The following is a 23,148-nucleotide window of genomic DNA, read 5'->3' as shown; positions in this document are numbered from 1 at the left end:
TGACCATGATCCTAGATAAGTTTCTGAAAACAGTTCTATTCAGTTCTCATGGCTGCACAATAGCAGATTTATACAAATGCCTCTAAAGGGGCCTTAACCATCCTCCTTTCCAAGGCCTTGTGTTTCAAGGCTCCAAATGCCAAGGGAAGCCAGTGAAGGATACTGGGGGTGGGGTGAGGAGGAGCTACCACTGAGATCTTTCAGAGTCATTTCCTTCTATAGGGAGAAGATTTCCTTTTAAATCTTTTTCAATAGGTTATTGATGGCTTTGAAACTTAAATGGCATTTGTCAACCATCAATAAATCGTTAAAACTTTTTTTCCCCCAAATAGCTCAACTCAGGGTCTCAGCTTTTCCCATTAATCTGTATGTAAGGCCACCAAGGTTTTTTTTTTCCAGAGTTTAGATAATGCCTAGATTAAAAGGACCATTCAGAAGGAAAAGCTTTAGCATTCACCTTGTGTACATAGCCATTTCACCAGTGGTATTCATGGGTTGTTATTTCAACTCCGCATTTGTCTTGCAAACAAGACATTTGCCACAAAAGGGCTGGGTAGAGACATTCTCTAGTGAATTATTGAAATGTATTTGTCATAGCCTGTTGTTTTCATTCTGTATAATCAGTTTGAATTCTGGAAACTTTAAACTGACAATTGCACAATTATGTTGCTGTTTTTACAAATGAAAAGTACATGAGGAGAAGGAGGAGCCACCACCTGAAGGGGAAAAAAGGGTGACGGTTCCCTTCTTGAGGGAAAACTCCCAGTAAACCCCAATTTAACCCACCCTCATTGCCTCCACTACCTGAAGTCCAAAGGACTGTTGGAGGGGCAGGGGGAGGAAGTGTCTTTAACAAACATTCAAACATGAATTTTGAAGCTAGTTACCTTGATGAAAGTACAACCATCACATTAAATATTAGGCTAGAATTCTATTCTGAAAAATCTATTTTAATGGTTTTTTAACCTTATAAAAATGCCTTTTCATGAAAATGTAGTAGGGGGAGGTCACAGGTTACTTAACTATTATAAAAGGGGGCTATAAGTTGAAAAAGGCTAAGAAACACTGATCTGTGTAATGCCAGCCATTAAAGGCAAAAAGGTAGTTGACAAAATGGGGTTATATCCTTGAATTCTGAGGATCAGATGCATCCATTAGACTAAAAGTAAACATAGATATAAAAATTGAGTGGGTAAAGCAACTGAAACAAAAAATATCACATGTGTATGCTGGTTTCATAATTTCAGAGCTTTTAGATAGGACTACTACAAATAAATAGCACAAGGTTATGAAAAATATAGTAGCAGAGGGTTTAGATTCTGATCTTTGATATTAAGCAAAAACTGAGACATTAATTCTGAACCAAGTTCATTACAACAAAACCTGTTCCTTATCATAGTAGGTAGCAACTAGAATAGACCAGTTTGAATCAGTGGGACGTGATTGAGTTGATTCATCAAATCCCCATGGATTCAATGAGCATTAGTGCAACTTACTAAACTGACAAGATTTCAGCTAATAAAACCTGATTTTTAAACTCTGCAAAGGATTATTTTACAATTAAAAATAGATCTCTTTCATCCAGGTGAGAAACAAATCCTAAACAGGTTATAATAACAAATTGTCTTACAAAAGGCTAACATTATACATCATACTTTAAAACAGCAGCTTTGGCCACAGTCATTTTTATGGTACTGTCCTATTTTGAATGAACAATACTGTCTGACGAACTAAAAAGCTATACTTTGCTCCCACCATTACATTTTCTGCTCTTCCACTCCATGCTGTTCTCAAAAACATTAAAATACTGGTTTGCTCATTACTCTTATCCAGTTGACAGGAAAATTAGTTTATCGTCTTCAGTTAAGAAAATTGGGCAGATCACGGAAAATTACAATACATCAGTAAAATCTCTATACTTTCTATTCTGCCCCTTTTCTTTCCAAAATAGGGTCTGTGTCAAATATGCAGGTATTTCCCACGGCCACTTTGGACTCCATTTGTAACAAGTGCTGTGGCTGGAACAATGGGTCTCACATAGGCACCAAAGTTCTTTAGTACATTCATTGTGCACAAAAAGAAGGAAGAACTTCTTAACAAGCATTCAAGAAGATAGCTAGATTTGTGTATTTCCTTAACTGAAGCTTTAGGATATATGTGCAACTTATCTGTCTAAAGTTTAGAAGCTTACTTTACTTCATTGCTATGATAAAGTGAGGTCTCTCAGTTTTGGAATTAAAATACTCTCTTAAGTTATCAATCTGAGGTAAAATAAATATATTTTTGAGATAATGGATGATGCAATCACAGTATTAAAAAACCAACCAGAAAATTGTAAAAATACATAAGTGTAGCATTTAAAATGAAGCTTTCCCCCCTACTTTAGGGAGAAGTCTTGATTCTATTCTAAGTACTTTGCTCTGTTAACGTGTTTCATTCTCAACTTTTTGGGTTCACAAAAGTTCTGCAAAGAATTCGGTTCTTCATGAAAGGTTTTCCAAAATTTTGTGTGCCCTAGACATAATCCATGGTTGTATTGCTCCTTTATTTGTTGTCAATTACAACACATTAACAGTAGATCTTATATTTAGATCCATTTAAACCTCACAATGCAGCTGCCTATTTGAAAATAAAATGGTTGCCTTCTTTCACTCCAGTGGGCACAATACAAAACATCCATTGAGCTTTCCTTTTATTGCAGCTGCCAATGCCCAGCCAACTTTTAACAAACCAACCAAGCGGAATAACAATGCAGCTGCAACATTTTATGGTATTTCAGTTAGTTTTCCTTTGAGATTGAATGTGTTAATTAGGAATCAAAGAATACAACTCTGCTAGCCTTCTTTCACAATCTATAGACTAGTCGCCTCAGCTTTCAGAAAAAAAATAAATCTAATAAAGGGACAAGAATGTTATTTGTCACACTAGTAACATGCACTTAAGACCCTTTGATCACAAGCTTTTTATGTAGTCTTGTCAGACAGGGTGAAAATATTTTTCCACCTTATTTCCTTCTCTGCCGATTTTCCTGAAAGCTAATGTTGGAACTGACTGGGGTGTGGTGGGAAATATAATAATAAAATCAAATTTAATAATTTTACTTCCTGCAGCACATGCATAAATTTATTGTCATAAGTACAGGTTTTGCACTGTACACTTGATACAGAGCTTTGTGTACACCATACTATTTAGATATATCAGCATGAAGTCATTACCTTTAATCTTCCAGCAGACTTAAATGCTTGAAATAAAAGTTTATGAAGTCAGCACTGCTGGGTATTAGTCAAGCTTCCTGGCTTTCTCAGCAAGAGCTTTTACTGTTAGATGTCCCAAACGTGCTTAAATCTATTAATCCTGCTAAAGAAGGACAAAAAGAAGCTCTAGTTGTTGGTTTAATGTTAATGAATTGAATGGGCTTTCAAGGCAGCCTGCTGAGTTGTCTAAACTATAAAACAAATAACGCAATTTAATAGGGAGGTGCACCAACCAAAAGATTCGTTTCAGACCTCAATTCCATGATTCAGAAAACAGCCTGATTTGGCTTGGGTATGAATTTAAAATCAAAATCATAACACCTCCTTAGTTACCACCAGAAATCAATAAAGTGTGCCTTCCAAATTCCAGAGAAATAGGTACATTCATTTCTTGGAAAAACTGCTAATCTCTTTTTGAAAATTTCTGGCAGGATTTCAGTGGATAACACATAGACTTTATGGAGGTAGTCTCAGCTGGAACTTGCTCTTCCATTAGCCTTTAAGGAAGAATAGAACCTGTTAACAGTATTTGTTTAAAAGCATTTCTATACTGTACAGTGGAGTCTCGACTTACGGTCGGCTCCACTTATGTACTTTTCGACCTACGTACTTCTCCGGCCGCAAAGTTTCACTTTGACTTGCGGCCAGAGAATCGACCTACAGACCAGAAGGGGTGGGGTGGGGAAGGCACCAAATTCAAATTTGGTACTTTCCCCGCCTCCCCCTTCCAGTCCATAGGCTGTAGGTCATTGTGAAACCCCAGGCCAGGGCCAAGAAGCTTTTGTAGGAGTGCCGTCACTCCCATCTCACTCTAAGGAGACTCAGAACCCCCCCCCGCCTTCTCCATCTAGGAAAGCAAGCAAGAAGGTGGACACTAAAGAGTTGGAGGAACTGAGAGACAGAGAGGGACAGAAACATCAAGGGGTGGATACCCAAGACTTGGTATTGGGGATAAAAGGGTTAAGTGTGGCGGTATAAGTGTGTGCGGAGATATAAGAGAGAGATGGGACGACATCCCGGGTGGTTGGGAAAAGGTTTGGGTACAAGATCCCTGGACAGGGAAATGGGAACAAGTCAAGGTTCCCCACGAGGAGGCAGAATGGCGTAGGCGCCAGGGACAACAACCCCATCCCTCCTACGGGGGACAGACAGAGGCGAAGGAGTGGAGGCACCGTCTGAGAGAGGAACGTGAGGCAGTGGCCCAGGAGATTGAGGCGAAGAAGACATGGCATCTTGCCGAGCTCCAGAAGATGGGAGTTTTCCCGGACCATGGCTGGCCAGTCCTAGAGAGGGGTCCCCACCCTGGGGGTGGACTGGAGATGAGGAAACCCTACCATTATTAGCGATGGAGGGAGATGAAGGAGACCCATCGGTATCAGAGAAGGTGTTGTCGGGACCATAGGACTTTGACGAGTTAAACCCTTTTGTTAACAATGTTTGGATACCCTTGCAGTCACATTTTAGACAGCAAGAGCAATCAGAACCCACATGCAAAGATGTTCCTGTTGTTGTTACTGGTTTAATAAAAGAAGACAACGTTGTTTAATTTAAACTATCTCGTACTTTATTTGGTGTGACTGAAGCACCTACAAACGAACCCTCACAGTCATGCCTCCAGATGCCTTCCAGGGCTTCTCCGCCATCATGGGAGAAATCTTGGAGGTCCCCCCACCGCCGATAGTGCTTCGAAGCCGAGATGTCTCCCATGGTAAAAGAGAAGCCCTGGAAGGCATCTGGAGGTCCCCTGCCGCTGCCGCCATTACTGGGAGCCAGGCTGTGCCAGGCAATCCCAGCCATGCTCGGACTCCGGGACTGTCCATAAGTCCAAGTATGGCTGGGATCGTCCAGTGCAGCTCAGCTCCCAGCAGCGGCAGCGGCGGCGGCAGGGGGGACCTTCAGATGCCTTCCAGAGAAGCCCTGGAAGGCATCCTGCGGTCCCCCCAGCTGCCACTGCTGCTGCTGGGAGCCTTCGGAGCTCTGAAAGGACTTTCCACCCGACATTGGAAGAAGCCCTTTGAGACCTCCAAAGGCAAAAAGGCAGGGAGAAAGCACTATTGGTGGCAGCGGGGGACCTTCAAGAGGCCTCCCATGGTGGCAGGGAAGGCATTCGGAGGTTGCCCCTGCCGACGCAGGCTTTCCCAGGGAGTAGACTGGGCCTACTGGGGGAAGCCTTCTCCCAGTAGGCCCGGTCCACCCTGGGAAAGCCTGTGTCAGTGGGGGGGGGAACCTCCAAGAGACCTCCAGCAGTGGCAATAGCGTCAGCAAGGGACCTCCGAAAGGCCTCCAGCAGTGACGGAGAAGCCCTCGGAGGCCTCGGGCAGCGGTGACGGTGGCGACGGGAGACCCCTGGAAGGCTTCAGAAAGGTAAGTTTAATTTTTATTAATTTTACATTAATGTTTATTAATTTTTGGGAGGGGTGGGCCAGGTAAGAATTAAATGGTTTTCAATGCATTCCTATGGGGAATGCATTTTCGACTTGAGGACTTCTCAACTTATGGATCCCATTCAAATACGGATTAATTCCGTAAGTTGTGACCTCGCTGTATCTCCTTCACATGTTACAACACACAACACTGGAAAATATCCCCTGGAAATAGATATAAAACAGCATGACTGGACAATTTTAGCAGCAGTAGTTTCCACTTCAAGAGCCACTTCAAGATTGACTCTTGAAGTGACTTTAATCTTACAGTTATTCTGAGGGATGGACCAGTAAATCAAAAGGAGTCGAGACTGACTGCAGTGGTGGTATAGGGCAGACTAGTGGCTAAGGGAAGTAATAAATAGGTCAGCGAATGTGAGAGGGGGTTTCTAGTCCAGCTTTGGTCTGGCTAACAACAAGATGGTGCAAAAGATACAAAGCATCAGGGGCACACAACCTCCCTCAGCACAAATCAGAAGTTACTCACTGGATGCCTGCCCGTCTTGGTTCTCCCAAGTGTGAATGTGACAGGAGAGATATATTGCAACAATGGTGGAATACTCTGTCAGCAGTTAGTATTTTAGCTAATTTACACAAAGCTGGACACAAACTTGCTTGCTCTTTGTATATAATCATGCACCAAATCATAGTGAAATTTCTCCATATACTAACATAATATGGTTCTGTTTCTTAACAAGGTCTGCATCACATAGGAACTCACTGTTACACAGATGCAAAATGTCTATGGACTGCCTAGTGAAACAGATCTGCCAGCAATACTGATATCAGACTGACAATTTTTATTTTACAGGAAATGTATTAAGCCTTTGTTTTGATATTTTAAATGTCAGAATCAGTGTTTTGTTATTCTGCATGCCTCCTTTGATTCTGAAGATCATAGACCTAAAACAGATGAAATAAATGGCCTAAAGAGACAGCATGTGCAAATATTTGGAGTCCAGTATTCTAGATAATTATCAGGCTGTCTAATGTCATGTATCCTTGTAGTGCCTGACAATATAATTTCCAGCTCTCCATATGCCTTCTGTGTCCTGTGGAGCACCATAATAAAGGCAGTTATTTATATTGTTTTCTGTAACTTTTACATGCTGATTTTCAGATTTTGAAACATATTGACTTCAGCATTTGGAGTGTTATTGCCATCTTAATATTTGAAATGTTTACATTGATTCTAATAAAATAGCTTGTTCCCTAAGAGAAAAGGCTGAACACAAACACACCTAAAAGGGCAATTATGGGGTCCAGTAGCAAAACACTAGAAGTTCCATGATCAATCACTGGCATCTCCACAAATGGCTGGAAGAAACTCCTGGCTGAGACTCTAGAGCAGTGGTCCCCAACTTCTTTGACACTAGGGACCAGTTTAGTTGGACCATTCTCCCAAGGTATTGGGGGGGGGTAATTGTTATGAGGTAAGTTGTTGGAGGATAGTTGGACCACTCTCCCAAGGACTTGGGGGGGGTACTTGTTATGAGGTAAGTTGTTGGAGGATAGCTTTGAATCAAGCTCATTACATGTATTGTGCCGGGACAGATGAGTGGTGAGCAGGAGCAGGAGGTGAGCTGCAATTGAAGGTCTGCCTCCTGTTAGATCAGCAGTGGCTTAGAACCTAATAGGAGCGCAGACTCCTATTAGATTCTAATGCTACAGGTGCAGATAATCTAGCAGCAGGAGGAGGGGAGCGGGGAGCGAAGCTCCGCCTCCTGTCAGATCAAGCAGTGGCATTAGAACCTAATAGGAGCCAACTAACAGGAGACGGAGTTTCGCTCACCGCTCACCTCCTGCTCGCCACTCATCTGTCCCGGTGACCCGCTCCTTCCAAGGCCACGGACTGGTACTGGTCTGAGGCCTGGGGGTTGGGGACCCCTGATCTAGAGAACTGCTATCTGTCACTGTGAACAATACTGGGCTAGAGATGGAGGGTTTCACTTAATATAAGGCAGATGTTATGTTCCTTCTAACTCTGCAACTGATAATATTGTACAAATGTCTAGCTATAGGTCTAATACTATGTGGGTTCTGTAATAAAACATGACTTTGGGAGACCACAGTGTCCTGTCTGATTGGAAGATGGGGCAGCAGTTCAGACAAAAGATGGTTTCTAGACATGGGCACAACCTGCTGATTCAGCAATTTGTGCTCGTTTGTTTATTGGCTGAACAGGTTTTCAACACTTCCAAGCCCCACCTTCTCCAATGGATGCACATTTAGAGGCAGCAGCTTGGCTTTCCTGCCCCACCTTCTCTAGGCAATGCCTCTGAGCTAGCACCCACCAGAGGAGATGGGGTTTTGAAGTGCCAGCACCCGGTCAGCTGATAGACAAACTGACACAAACTGCTGAACTGGTGGTTTATGCCCATCTCTAATGGCTTCATATAAAGAACACTTCTCTGAACAGGACACATAGCTATTCCAGTTCTTCCTTCTTACATTTACAGAAATCATGCCTCTTTGAAGTAAGTCTCTCTTGCCCTCATGTGTGGGCAATTTTTACAGGAGAAGAGGGTCACTTCTGTAACACTACATTGCAGTGCTTGGTAGGGATTGTCAAACTAAATGAGATGACAGCTTTACATTTAGATGCTGGCAGTATAGTAATTTGCAAAACACAGTGAATTTGCAAGACACAGGAGATTTAAAAGCAATTAAAAGGCATTGTTAACAGTTAAGGAAGCTCTGTTTCTAATGGGGGGAACCATTCCCAGAAATAGGGGAAAACATACAACTGTGATTTATAGTGTTACATAGCCAAAAAGAAGAAGAAGAAGAAGAAGAAGAAGAAGAAGAAGAAGAAGAAGAAGAAGAAGCAGCAGCAAAGCGTGCTGCTTATATACCGCCCCATAGTGCTTCAAGCATTCTCTGGGCGGTTTACAAGTTAATTTTGCAGGCTACGAGCTGGGTATTCATTTTACCGACCTCGGAAGGATAGAAGGCTGAATCAACCTTGAGCCAGCTACCTGGGACTGAACCCCAGGTCGTGAGCACAGTTTTGGCTGCAGTACAGCGGTTTAACCACTGCACCACGAGGCTCCACCAGAATTGTTTTTGGCAGAATTATTTGGCCACTTCTAGCCCAGTGAAGACAAGAAAAAGTAAAGCAAAAGACAGCTATTGGGAACGTTTGCATCAAAACCACCACACCAACAATAGAAGTCAAAGGGGAAGAAAGACAAGAACCTACTATCTTAAAGTAAATCACTCAAAACCCACATAGGCATGCAGGCATTCATCTGCATATACATCTATACTCTGTTCTAGCTGGGTAATTAATTTTTTTAAGAAAGGGAAAACAGATTGAGAATATAAAGCCCAACTCATATGCTACATTAATGCAAGCTTCTCACTTGGTGCTGCAGCTAAAAATAATGTAGATAATAGCTGCTTTAGCCTGGTGCCCTCAACCAGAGACCCTCAGGAACTGGAGCATGTAGGAAAGGTATTGGGTTCATTGGGGGATGCCACCTCTTCTGGTACCAGCTCAGAACTCTCATTATAATAAACAGAGACTCCTCCCATGACTTCTAGTCATATGGCATCACTTTAATTTTGACATTCAAAATTCTATAAATGTTAACATGATGGATCAGACGGATAGGCATCACTGTGTCTTGTGAGTGCTCCTGGTCTCTTGGCAATGTACAAATAAACATAATTTATTCCATAGTCACATATTTGTTTCATGCAGTGCACATCCTTATCTGTGTTTCATAATTAATACTATAAGTAGAGCTGTCTTGCTTATAATAATCAAACATTCCATTCTATTGGGAAGTAATGGAAGTGACCTTAGAATCTCAACATTAAGATTAGTTATGATTTAAGGTAACAACCAACACAGATGCTTATATGGCATTCACTGGAGCATTTGAAATATCTGCAAAGAATTAAAATCAAGACACTACATATTTTCATGGATGAAAGTCCCTTCTATTTCAGTAGAAATCATTATAAATGATGGAAGTAAATGAGAATGGATGGGAGCTGCAGAAACCATTCCAAGTTGCTCTAGATTTGAGCTGCAATTTTTGTAATTGCAGACAAATCAAATTGCAAAAAAGCTGACTTAACAAGGAAACACTTGAGGAAAGTGTAATCTCAGTTGACGGTGCTGACTGGGAAGGTCATCTCCATGCACGTGTTCTCAGCTGGAGTCGGGCTCCCTCTGTCAGGCCAATTGTCCTCTACACTCCAGACGCTAAGCCAAACTGAAGGTACATTCACTCTGCCAGATTCTTGTGTTTTTCTAATTTAAAGAGATTTTTCTTTCTTTCCTCCTCTAAACTTGCATGTTATGTCCCTGGAGCAGTCATCAAAAGATGAGCATGGCAAATGGTTTTCAATCCTGCACTTTGAAAGTAACAGAACCCAGAATGAAAAATACACAGTAGTTTAGCAACAAGGAAGACAGTGGTTTTGGATTATATTTTAATGAAATACAAGACCATTTTAGAGTTGAATATAACATATTCAAAATTATGCCTACAAAATTATGTTCATTTTTTTCTCATGTAAAAGGAAAGAGATGTGTTTAAGATTTATGTATATTTGTATCACCACAATGTGGATGTTAGACTAGAGACACCCCCCAAGAATATTTACTTACTGAATTTAATTGCAAACTAGCATTTTAAAAAGTAAAGATATGTAACGTTTCACTTCCACCTCTACACAGTTAAAACATGAGTTTCTATTTCCATATCTCAGTTTTTTCATTGGAAATCTGCTTACCCTTCAGAATATATCTTTGTATTTATTTGTAGATTTAAGACATAAGAAATTTATTTGTCATTGTGCTCACAAGTGGGTGCAACGAAATGAGGTGCTCTTCCCCAAGGTAAAACTGGACAACACTACAAAAAAAAAGTTAAAATATACACAACTTTCACCATCCAAATATAGATACCCCGTTTTCTCTCAGCAATTAAAATTCCACCAAAAACCTATGGCCCCGCATTTAAACTCAATACTGCACTTGGGTAAAAACTGTTCTTGAATCTGCTTGTCCTTGCTTTCAATACCCTGAATCTCCTTCCTAATGGTAATAATTTAAAGAGCTGATGTCCCGGATGAGAGGAGACTTTCAGTATGTTAGATATCTTCCTCTTACATCTGTTCTTATACAATTCTTCCAAAGAGGGGAGTGAACAGCCAATGATGTTTTGGGCCGTCTTAATCACCCTTTGAATTGCCTTTTTCTCTGCCACTGTGCAGCTCGTGAACCATACACAGAGACAGTGGGATAATATGCTCTCAATCGAACTCCGATAGAAGGTGATTAACAAACTCTCAGTCAATTGTTGCTTTCTAAGAATCCTTAGAAAATACAACCGTTGTTGTGCCTTCCTGATTAACGCAGCGGTGTTTGCACTCCAAGTCAGGTCATTTGTTATGATGGTCCCAAGAAACTTACATTCAACCACCTGTTCTACACAAACTCCATCTATATACAGTGGCTGAATGTCTGCTCTTTTTTTCCTATAGTCTACTATGAATTCCTTGGTTTTTTTGGATGTTAAATAAAAGATTGTGTTTTTTTGCACCAGCGGGATAGCTGTAATACCTCGTCCCGATACACAGACTCATCATCCCCAGAGATAAGTCCTACTAGTGTAGTATCGTCTGCAAATTTGATAATCCTATTACTGGGATGGTTATTGGTGCAATCCGATGAATAAATGGAGAACAGTAGTGGACTAAGGACACAGCCTTGTGGAGTGCCAGTGCTGAGTATCTTGTCAGTAGAGATGTAGTCATTCAGTTTAACCCTTTGTGGACGATTTGTTAAAAAATCCAAAATCCACAGACAGATAGAATCTGGAAAACCAAGATCTTTAAGTTTGTCTATTAATCTGTGGGGTATAATGGTGTTAAAAGCAGAGCTAAAGTCCGCGAACAGCATTCTTACATAATTCCCTTGTGTTTCCAAGTGGGATAAAGCCATATAAAGCACAGTATTGATCGCATCCTCGGTTGATCTATTTTCTTTATAAGCAAACTGAAGCCCATCAAAGGGATCAGGAAGGCAGGAGATAATATATTTCCGAACTAACTGCTCAAAGCACTTCATTAAGATTGAAGTTAGTGCCACCGGCCTTTAGTCATTCGGACTGTTTGTAGGCAACTTTTTAGGCAGTGGAACGGTGACGGAAGCCTTGAGACAGACGGGAACTGCGCATAGTGTCAGGGATCGATTAAAAATTACAGTCCATATCCCGGCTAGCTGATCAGTACAGTCTTTCACCACCCGACCAGGAATTAAGTCGGGTCCAGCTGCTTTTCTGGAGTTAACCACTTTCATAGTCTGTCTCACATCCTGCTCATTCACAATGAAGGGGGGACTCTGCTGAGTAAATGATGGCAAACGAACAGTTTCAGTTTGATCGATCTCGAATCGAGCAAAAAAGTTGTTCAACTCCTCAGCCACCTCCACACCTCGGCCCGAGGAAACCTTTTTTGCTTTGTAGTTTGTTAGTTGTTGAACCCCCTGCCAAACTTGCCTTATGTTATTGCTGAGAAAGCAGTCTTCAATTATCCTCTTGTATTCGGCCTTAGCTTGCTTAATGCCTCTCCCACTGTGACCGTGTCAATACAGTGTGCCATATACCCCAACACTGCAGCTGTATGTTCTTCCAGATCAGGATGGTCAAAAACTTCCCAATTCGTTTTTTCAAAACAGTCCTTTAATGCTCCATTGCTCCCTCCGGCCAGCTTTTCACTGTCTTGACTACTGGCCTTGACTGTTTTCTCAGAGGAATATACTCCGGAGCTAAAAACAGGGACATATGGTCAGACTGGCCCAAGTGTGGCAATTGTAATATCCTGTATCCATTTGCAATATTCGTGTAGACCTTATCTAAGGTGTTCAGCCCCCTAGTAGCACACCTTATATGTTGATGGAATTTGGGGAGGACTGCACGTAGATCTACATGATTGAAGTCTCCTGCAATAATGTATACAGCATCCGGAAATTTACTTTGCAAGTTGCCAATTTCATCGCCCAGATGACCCAGCGCCAAATCCGCATTTGCATCCGGCGGAATATAAACAACAAGAATAATAACAACGCTGAATTCCCGTGGAAGGTAAAAAGGTCTGCATTTAACAGACAGATATTCCAGCTCCAAAGAGCTATGATGTGTTATAATCTCTGAGTTTGTGCACCAGCTCTCTCTAACAAACACGCACAATCCTCCTCCTCTGCACTTCCCCATTCTACGAAGATGTATTTGGTTGATAAAACAATCTGTTTTTAAATCATCTCTAAACAAAGTAATAGATAAACCACTGAGAAAATTTAAAATCCCCCTCTCATTTATTTCCTTTAGTTCTATAGCTCAGGTGAACATCAGAAAAGGGCATACTTATGTTCTCTTTCAATTCCAATATTTATTCAAAACAATATTTATGCTCATTTTCAAAAAGTTCATACTGATACTGAACAGGATTATTTCAGAACATTCTTTTCATGGAGATTGGGGGGGAAACTCTCCATGTAAAGCTATATCCTTTGACTATTGCCTCTGGCTTGATAAAATGACATCTATTAAGATATAACACAATAAATTACAGAATGGCAGTCATGTCATTAAAAGTAACAGAGTCTAGTAACACTTTTAAAACAAACAAGTTTTACTTCACATGTTTTAATGGGCTCCCACTCAGGGCATCAGATGCACAGATTAAGGCCTCAAATGCAAACATTTATACTCAAATGAGAGATGTTGGAGAAATGTGAAATGTGATAGAAATGCAAAAGGTGCAAGGTTAGTAATTACCATAATAGTGGTCTTTAACTATCTTTCAATAGGGATGATTGACAAGTACTTAGCAAACTATTCTGTAAGAGACAGAACTTCTTTGCATCAGTTGACATATGGTTTAGTGTTTGATTTTGTTTTGTAATTCATGGAAACAAACAAGAATGTTATGGTAATGAAAAATTATAGAAACTGGATTTTTATTTTGTCACAAGCAAACCTAAGACTTCAAGGAGGAAAGGACTTCCCTCCACTTGTTGTTGTTTAGTTGTTAGGTCGTGTCCGACTCTTCATTATCCCCATGGACCAGAGCATGCTAGGCACTCCTGTCTTCCACTGCCTCTCAGAGTTTGCTCAAATTCATGTTGGTAGCTATGGTGACACTATCCAACCATCTTGTCACCTGTCGTCCCTTCTCCTCTTGCCTTCACACTTTCCCAACATCAGGGTCCTTTCCAGGGAATCTTCTGTTCTCATGAGATGGCCAAAGTATTAGAGCCTCAGCTTTAGGATCTGTCCTTCCAGTGAGCACTCAGGGTTGATTTCCTTTAGAATGGATAGGTTTGTTCTCCTTGCAGTCCAGGGGACTCTCAAGAGTCTCCTCCAGCACCACACTTCAAAAACATCAATTCTTCTGTAGTTGGCCTTCTTTATGGTCCAGCTCTCACTTCCATATATCACTACTGGAAAAGCCATAGCTTTGACTATGCGGACCTTTGTCGGCAAGGTCATGTCTCTGCATTTTAAGATGCTGTCTAGGTTTGTTATTGCTTTCTTCCCAAGAAGCAGTCATCTTTTAATTTTGTGGCTGCTGTCACCATCTGCCGTGATCATGGAGCCAAAGAAAGTAAAATCTGTCACTGCCTCCATATCTTCCCCTTTTATTTGCCAGGAGATGATGGGACCAGTGGCCATGATCTTATTTTTTTTTTTTATCTTGAGCTTCAGGCCATTTTTTGCACTCCCTTCTTTCACCCACATTAACAGTTTCTTTAATTCCTCCTCACTTTCTACCATCATCTGCATATCTGAGGTTGTTGATATTTGTTCCGGCAATCTGAATTCCAGCTTGGGATTCCTCCAGTCCAGCCTTTCGCATGATGTATTCTGCATATAAGTTAAATAAGTTAAATAAGCAGGGGGACAATATACAGCCTTGTCGTACTACTTTCCCAATTTTGAACCAATCAGTTGTTCCATATCCAGTCCTAACTGGATATAGATTTCTTAGGAGATATTTATTTATTTATTTATTTATTTATTTATTTATTTATTTTATATCTCACCTATCTGGTCGGTTAAGACCACTCTATAGATAAGGTGGTCAGGCACTCCCATTTTTTAAAGGACTTGCCATAGTTTGTTGTGGTCCACACAGTCAAATGCTTTTGCATAGTCAATGAAGTAGAAGTAGATATTTTTCTGGAAGTCTCTGACTTTCTCCATAATCCAGCACACATTAACAAATTGGTCTCTAGTTCCTCTGTCCCTTCAAAATCCAGCTTGTACTTCTGGGAGTTCTCAGTCCACATACTGCTGAAGCCTGCCTTGGAGAATTTTGAGCATAACCTTGCTAGCATGTGAAATGAGTGCAACTGTACAGTAGTTGGAATGTTCTTTGGCACTGCTCTTCTTTGGGATTGGGATGCACACTGATCTTTTCCAATCCTCTGGTCACTGCTGAGTTTTCCAAATCTGCTGGCACATTGAGTGTAGCACCTTAATAGCATCATCTTTTAAGTTTTTAAATAGTTCAACCATTTTAAATAGTCTCTCCACTAACATCTGTTATTTACTCTTTCAATAAGAGAGGTAATATTTTCACACAGTAGAGGATTGTGACAGGACCTAATGGAAGTTCCACGTGTTAAGGACTTGCAGATCCTGGCTTTTAGATTTTACTACAACACGGTGATAAGAAGGCATCATATTTGCAACTAAAAACAGAGGCTCATAGTTTTATCTCAATCAGACATGTGGAATTCCCATTAAATCAACAGGAACCAAGTACACTATTTGTGCCATTTAATCATAAAGTGGATAGGAAACAATCACACTTTAAACACACTTCTTGATATAATATGTAACGGCAAACAAAGGGATACGTTTTTAATGTATGAACCGGAGTTCCCATTTGGGAATGACATAAAAACTCAGAGCATAAACCAGCTAAAGCACTTGTAAGGCCCACTGATTCCATTAAGAAAAAGCTAAGCATTTGTAGAAGTCATTAAAATCAGAGGAACAATCGTGGTGCTCTGTTTGAATGAGGCAAACAGTTTGCAGGCCAATAAAATATATTACAAACACTCAGAATCTGTAATGTAACAAACAACCAGAGATCTTTAAACAATGAGGCTATTTTAATGTTTATTTAATTAATTGTGCAATCCTAAGTCTATTTACTTAGAAATGAGTGTGCTAAATATCGAATACAAGGGAACCAAGACAAAAATTGTAGTCTCAATGGTAAACAGTACTCAATGGGTCATTCACTCATGTTTCGCAAAAATACCCAACGCAAAGCAAAGCCATAATCTTGGTACCAACTTTAATGGAAAGTAAACCTCAGTTCTAGGGACCCAGGTAACCATAACAGTAGCAGCCAAGTTTGTGTAGTCACTTCTCTGTCACCTCAAAGAGATTGATGTTTGGCATTATTCTTATTCTGATTATTAAATCATCATCACAATCAAAAAGAGTGCACATGTATGAGCAACTAAATCCTTCCTGCCCTTATCTCAAAATGGTTCATTTCCCCACCACCACCATGTTTTACCAATCAAAAACTTGCTTATCTATTGCATATACAGTAGTGAGAACACACACTACTGAATAAACATTCTTGGTTTGCCCCTTTTTTCCTAGCAAAGAAGCATGGCACTAAGACATGGGTGGCTCATGATCAGGACAAAAGGTTCCTGCCGACAAAATGGTGTGTGTGTTCACAAGCTGCCACTGCACAAAATCATAAACATGATTCAGATCCAACACTATGACAAATTCATTTCTGATAACATAACTATGAATGGGGCTAACCACACTTCAGAATACAAACCACAATGTTGGCTTTCAGGTACAACAGAAACAGAGCCAGGATTCACCACACTATGCCATTTGAGGAATAATTGTAAATGTGACCTAGGAAAGCAGAATCATGTCACCACTATAGCTGAGTTAGTTATGTATCTGAAAGGAGCTATAATTAGCTCAAACTATGGAACTAAGACTACAAATCATGGCTTATAAACATAGGCATCACCAAAACATCACTAAATGTTCTTTATCGTTATTTGACATGGTATCTGAGTTCACCCAGTAACCACTGCAAACAGAGCAAAGATACCATGGTAGATACTGGTGTTGTTTTAAACAACTGATATCAGATAATCTGATGCAAGTACTACAGTCATGCCTATTTTTGAAAAAGCTGCACAAAGGGCCAGCGACTGCCAGCATATTATTGGAACATGAGCAAATATGCACTATTATCTTTGTGATGCATATATGCACTACATCTTCAAACACTAATTCAAGCACATTTCAACATTCTGTGGCCCCAGGATCACTTTTGCAGGTACCTGAACAACCAGACAGGCAGGAGTATCCCAAATTTATTGAGAGCATTTTAGTCATAAGTAAGGAAGAATATGGTAACATATTATTAGGCAAATTAGTTTTGAAATCAAAAGACAACAATGTGAAGGGTGGTGTCACTGGATCATGGACATATTGCACTAAATGACTGAATTCATGCAGTTATTCTATCCTATACCATATTTCCAGACATCAGTGACATGAACTTCATCAGAATTCTTCAAAAGAAAATAAACACATTTCAGAAGCAGTGTTCTGTTTATTACACAGACAAATTACTAGAAAGCTACTTTTAAGAATTAAGAGGCACAGTTCATCTACCATTTCACCATCCTCTAGTTTCCACAAGTCAGTCCTACCTATCAGTCTGTTTTAGTGCTATCATTAACAATACTAACACTGATGGTTAAAGCTGTGTAATCAGTACAATCCTATCAAATCTATTAGGGAGTAAATCCCACCGAAATTAGCCAAAAGGTCGGAAGTTGCCCTCCAGATATTGTTGCATTGTGACTCCTATTATCCTTCGTGAACTATTTCACTATCTAGGGTTTAAACTGTTTCCCAAAAATAAGACCTAACCTGAAAATAAACCCTCGTATGATTTTTCAGGATGCTCATAATATAAGCCCTACCCCAAAAACAAGCCTCAGTTAAGCGAAAGCCTGCCCTCCAGCATTGTGCAGCATTGTGCAGCAACCAGAAGAAGATGGCATGACTGTTTTTGAATAAATGTAGATTGTTGTACATGAAAAAAATAAGACATCCCTTGACAACAGAGTGGTGGGGTATTAAATAAATAAATAAATAAATAAATAAATAAATAAATAAATAAATAAATAAATAAATAAATAAATAAATAAATAAATAAATAAATAAATAAATAAATAAATAAATAAAATAAAATAAAATAAAATAAAATAAAATAAAATAAAATAAAATAAAATAAGCCCTAATGCGTTTTTTGAAGGAAAAAATAATATAAAACCCTGTCTTATTTTGGGGGAAACACGGTAGTTCCTGAGCATGTAAACATGCCCCTGGTTAAAAAAAATCCCTAGTAAAACAAGATGCTAGTCTCAAAAGTAGAAAAAATTCCCTTGCGTAATAATGAATACAGTTATAGAAATAGATAGCAAGGTTCTAAAATATTGTTAAAGCTGAGAGAGAGAGAGAGAGAGAGAGAGAGAAGGTCAGCTGTCACTAAAGTCCAGCTCATGCTGAAGCAATCCTGACATTGTAAGAATTAAGCGAATATATTTCTAGGTGAGTTTGGGTTTTTTTTAAAATTAGGATTCTTGTGAAATTTGAAGAGTGCAACAACAAACCTCTAGCCCACGATGTCTGGTCTGAATCTATACCAATGGAATGCATATACTTCACTAACACAAATGTGCAAAATGCATTAACTTTTAGCAGTGAATTTCAGTAAGTTAAGAAATTTTCATAGGTATTATCTATGGTTATCATACTGACTTACATGGCTCAGTGTATAAAGATAATGTCTATGAAGACATTAAGACAATTTGCCATGAAAGTTATGTCTTTTGGGATTTTGGCCAATGTGTAAAAATTTGAGTGTTGTAGCATCCCTTTTTGCTAGTTCAAAAACAATTCTCACACATCCAGGGGTTTGAGGGGGACTCAAGTATGAACACCTTGTGCCTTATTGTGCCCAGATTTATTTTGTCACTAGCCTTCCAGCCTTATGGCACAGTAGTTAAACTTCAGTCAGGTCTGCTCGTGACCTGAGTTCAGTCCTAATGGATTCAGACTTTCATCCTTCTGATGTCAGTAAAATGAGTACCCAGCTTGTTTGCTTAATTATTTTGCAAAGCACCCAGTGAGTGCTTTAGTACTATGGGATGGTATATAAGCTGAAAAAACAACAGCATTGTATGTATGTATGTATGTATGTATGTATGTATGTATGTATGTATGTATGTATGTATGTATGTATGTATGTATGTAATTGTCTCAGTTTTAGTGCAGTAAGACATGTTTGCCTGCTGACCCATCACTGATGCTGAAATAATTACTTTATTTGCATTTTTTTTTGTATAGAAAATAAGAAACTGTTTGCACGAATGTCTCAGGGATATTGCCAGGTATCAAAAGTTATTTTAAAAAAGCAAACTTTTATTCTGTTTAATATAGAGTTCACCACCAAAGAGTAATTTCTTCAGAAGAGAAAAAGAATATTTGAGTTACAGTTACAGAATTGCTACATAAATACAGAGCAAAGATATATTTGACATAATTAATGGCTATAATCATAAATACAATATATATTTTATATAGTTCCAAGACTGTCCCATTGCAAAGGAAAGCACAAAATCACTTAGGGCATCTTCTTTTCATGCACTTCACATATCACTTGGAGACCGCTGAAGTTAGAGCAACATAATTGAAAGTGGTATTATCCATTCATCTTCCCCCCCCCATTAGTTACCCACCATCCATAGGTATAACACATAACACAAAACTACAGATCAGATGCACATTCCCCCAGCTAACATTTTTCAATATTACTTCATACTCCAGTACTCTATTTTTGCATCACATTGCTCATGGGCATCTGCATCCTATAGTTTTCTTTCCAGATTTGAGTAGAAGGTCCAAAATCACCTAGTCCTGGATTAGGGACACATGTCTTCCAGTGGTGTTTGTGGAACATGTACAGTACTAGGCTGAATGGGCATCTGCTCTATTTTATCTTTTTATCTCTAACTAGAAAGATCAGTTAAAGATTAAATCAAATATTGCAGTTCAAAGCCTTGCCCTGAGAAACAAATATAAGGACAACATGAAGGAGGTCTAATCAACTTTATGCTCTTGCCTCATTTCTAATTGCTTGTAGACTAGACATCATATAGTATTTTTTTAAACCTACTTTGTTTTTTTTAAAATGGATAACGCCACAGTGATGATGTAAATGGCTTAAATCCCATTCTGAGATGATTAAAGACTGATTTTTGGAAACTGCCATACTGTATATAGACCCCTTAGGCAAGGTATTAATTCTACTGTGTATGCATGTATCACAAAGCATGCATGATGATTACAGGTTACAGGTTAATTCCTATTAAAAGTGTTTTCTGTATTTTTCCACACCAAAGCTCTCTAAACTCATTGTTGACATATGTATCAATTAACAATAATAAAATAATTTTTGCTGAAGAATTCTATACTAAAACAAATTAAAATTGCATATGTGTAGATATAATACAATATATCCTTGTGGATAGTATCCACAATCCTTGCCATCCATTTACCAGCTAAAATTCTGTTGCTTAGCATCATAACTCATACTAAAGAAGGACCAATGAATCAATGGGGATTTGGTGAGTCAACTCCATAAGTTCCACTGATTCAAGTGGGCCTACTCTAACTACAACATAGTGTAGTATAGCATGCCACAGTTGCAGTAGTCCCATTTAAATCAATGGAATACATGGAGGAATTGACTCACTAAATCTCCACTATTCCATGGGCCTACTCTCATGCAATTTACTATGCTAAACAATAGGATTTTGGCCACTATGTTTTGACAACGCATCAGGTACTAATATAACCAGTTTAATTTCACAGTGATTAGTCAACAATCAAAGATTTGTCATTCTGATTATGGTTGCTACACAAAAGAGCAGAACACAGATATAATATCAAATAAAGCTAATAGCATCAAACCATAATGAGCCTCATAATATGACCAATTGTTTACTGTTATCTAATCTTTCTCTCAACTAACAGGAATTTTGTCACCACCAATCAACACCAACTTAAAATATATATTTCAACCGAACTCTGCAGTCCATACTGTCTTGTGTGATTTCTGTATTATACAAATGAGCTGCCTTGGGTTCCCTCACCAGGAGAGAGTGTCCCCTTACTAAAAATGACACAGAATGAATGAACAAGTAATACAAGTAAAACATGTTGGAGACCTGCAATGTCCCAGGAGTCAAATACCCTATTCTGCAATAATTTCATTGAACACAGTAAAGAACATATTTGAGGGAATGCATTTTACAATTCTGACGGAGATCATGCTGAATTCTAATGAGTTTAAAATACTTTTATGTCATGACTCATCACAATAGTAATAGTTGTATCCTTAAAATCTTGTGAAAGTCCCTAGCTCCATTATCCTTTGAGCTGTAGTCCTATAATAGGTCATCATATTTGTCAAACTGGTTCTGCAGTCATCAGGTCAAAAGCTTTTAATGACTTGGAGGTCACATTGTACTAACAGCCCATGGTTTAATGAGGGTGAAATGTTTTCCCTGCCATTGCACAATGGGGTATTATCCCTCCCTCCAATTTTGATGGGTGACAGCATGCCCCATCTCTGCACCTTCAGTGGAAGCAGGATGGAGAGATACAAAGCTGTCAAGAGATCCCTAATTTGTACAGAACTACCTTGCTAATTCCATATCATCTCTCCACAGACGGATACATTAATTCACACAGAATTTTTCTGCTCATACAGAGCAAACAGCCCCACAGCGCACTTCCCTTGACATCTGCACAATGCATCCCATATGTATTTTAAAAACAACAACTGTTGAACACTATTCAGGGAAAAGACACCATCATTTTCAAAAAGAACAACCTTTTTTTGGAAGCTTAAAAAAAGAAACACAGCTCAAGGATCCTCTCCCAGTGTTCTATTCTGTTTTGGCTTTGTCTATTGCTTAGCTTGATGGTGGATAGTCCTTATTTTAAGCAGTTTGGGTTAATGTGATGTGGCTATGGCTTTCATCATCAACAACAACAACCTTACTTACTCCGAATTACTGGCACCATAGCAGTGATCCCTCTCTGACTAGGGGGAATCAAAACACCCTGGGGTCACATCATCTTGCACAAAATCCAAATCCAAGGCCAATAAAGGTATCACCCTGCCTTGTTTTCGGATCGCACTGAGAACGTGCCCAGTGTTGACACTGGAGGTGAATGGTCACCTCGCCAAAAGTCAAGCCCGCATAGTTGTGGTTTTTGCTTGTTTCTAAGGGCTCCTCGCTTCCCTCCTTCTCCGCCCCTTCCCCTTCCCCTCCCGCACTTCCTTATCTGCGGGTGCAAAAAAAAGAGAAGCAGCCCGGGCTCCCCGCGCCAAAAAGCACTTACAGGTAAGAGGTGAACACGCTGAGGTTAGCGGGCACGCCGCTGAGGCCCAGGTCCGAGCAGTCCACCCTCAAGAGCATCCCGTCCGGTTCACAGTGACAGGCGGCCGGGCAGCTCCTCTGGCGCTTCCCAAGCGGACCTCCGCCACCCAGAACCGAAGGCAGCCCATTGAACTCGAGGAAGCTGAGGAGAAGGAGCGCGTGGGCGGCCGCGGAGAGCGCGGAGGTGTCCATGGTGCGAGAAGGAGAAAGCGGGGTTGCAAACGGAGAAGAGGACTAGTCGCGAGCTGCTTTCCTAGAAGTGGAGAGGGCTGCTGGCTGACCTGCCCCCTCACGAAACCTGTGCAGCGAACCGAGCGCGTGTGAAGCGGCGGGTTTCTCTGTGGGGGAAAAAAAATGCCACCGCTTTTTTTTTTTTTTTTTTTTTTAGCGTAGAGGGTCACGCGCTCTCGTGCAATACGTAGAGTCTAAACTTGGAGACGAAAGGTGCCGGAGCGTGTGAATGCTACCACAGCTGCCGTCCACCTTTTCTCAGGAAGAGGCGGAAGTTTCTGCCCCTGGGTCGCCTTTCGCAAAGTTGCCTCCTGTTGCCGCCGCCGCCGTAACCCCGAGCCACTGCTGGCGCGCTGCTCTCTCTGCAGGAGCATCTCAGTTTACGCCGCCGTTTTTAAAGAGCTGGAGTCTAAACTGCGCGCGCCCACTGACGTAGCTCGCGGCGCGGCTTTGCCGCCCCGCGGCCAGAAGCGCCGGAGGGTGTGTTTACGCTGAGCGGGCAAGCGAGCGCCAACCGAGCGGGCAGGGAGGGAGAGAGGGAGGGAGAGAGGGAGGGAAGGAAGGCGGGCGCTGTCGCCCTTCGCCCGGGAACAGAAGGAGGCGCCCACAGCCGCGAGGCGGAGCGGGCGGGCGCGGTTGCTTTCGTGCCCTTCTTCTTCTCGTTGCCTTTTGCGTTTCGTGCCAAGCGGGAAACGGC

General features: G+C 40.5%; 1 protein-coding gene across 2 annotated transcripts in view; it reads right to left on the bottom strand.

Annotated features, from left to right (window-relative positions):
* LGR5 (leucine rich repeat containing G protein-coupled receptor 5) overlaps window positions 1–22,562 on the bottom strand; it is an 84,332-nt gene extending 61,770 nt beyond the window's left edge. For both annotated transcript variants that reach the window (XM_020804693.3, XM_073000375.2), the window contains exon 1: window positions 22,183–22,562. In XM_020804693.3, the coding sequence (XP_020660352.3) occupies window positions 22,183–22,412 (230 nt within the window). In that variant the 5' untranslated portion in view covers window positions 22,413–22,562. The remainder of the gene's footprint in view (window positions 1–22,182) is intronic.
* Between the last annotated feature and the right edge of the window lie 586 nt (window positions 22,563–23,148).

Source organism: Pogona vitticeps, chromosome 5 (genome assembly GCF_051106095.1).
Source record: "Pogona vitticeps strain Pit_001003342236 chromosome 5, PviZW2.1, whole genome shotgun sequence".
NCBI classification, from domain to species: domain Eukaryota; kingdom Metazoa; phylum Chordata; class Lepidosauria; order Squamata; family Agamidae; genus Pogona; species Pogona vitticeps.
Note: the sequence above shows the minus strand (reverse complement) of the source record. Positions and strands in the feature narration are given on the sequence as shown.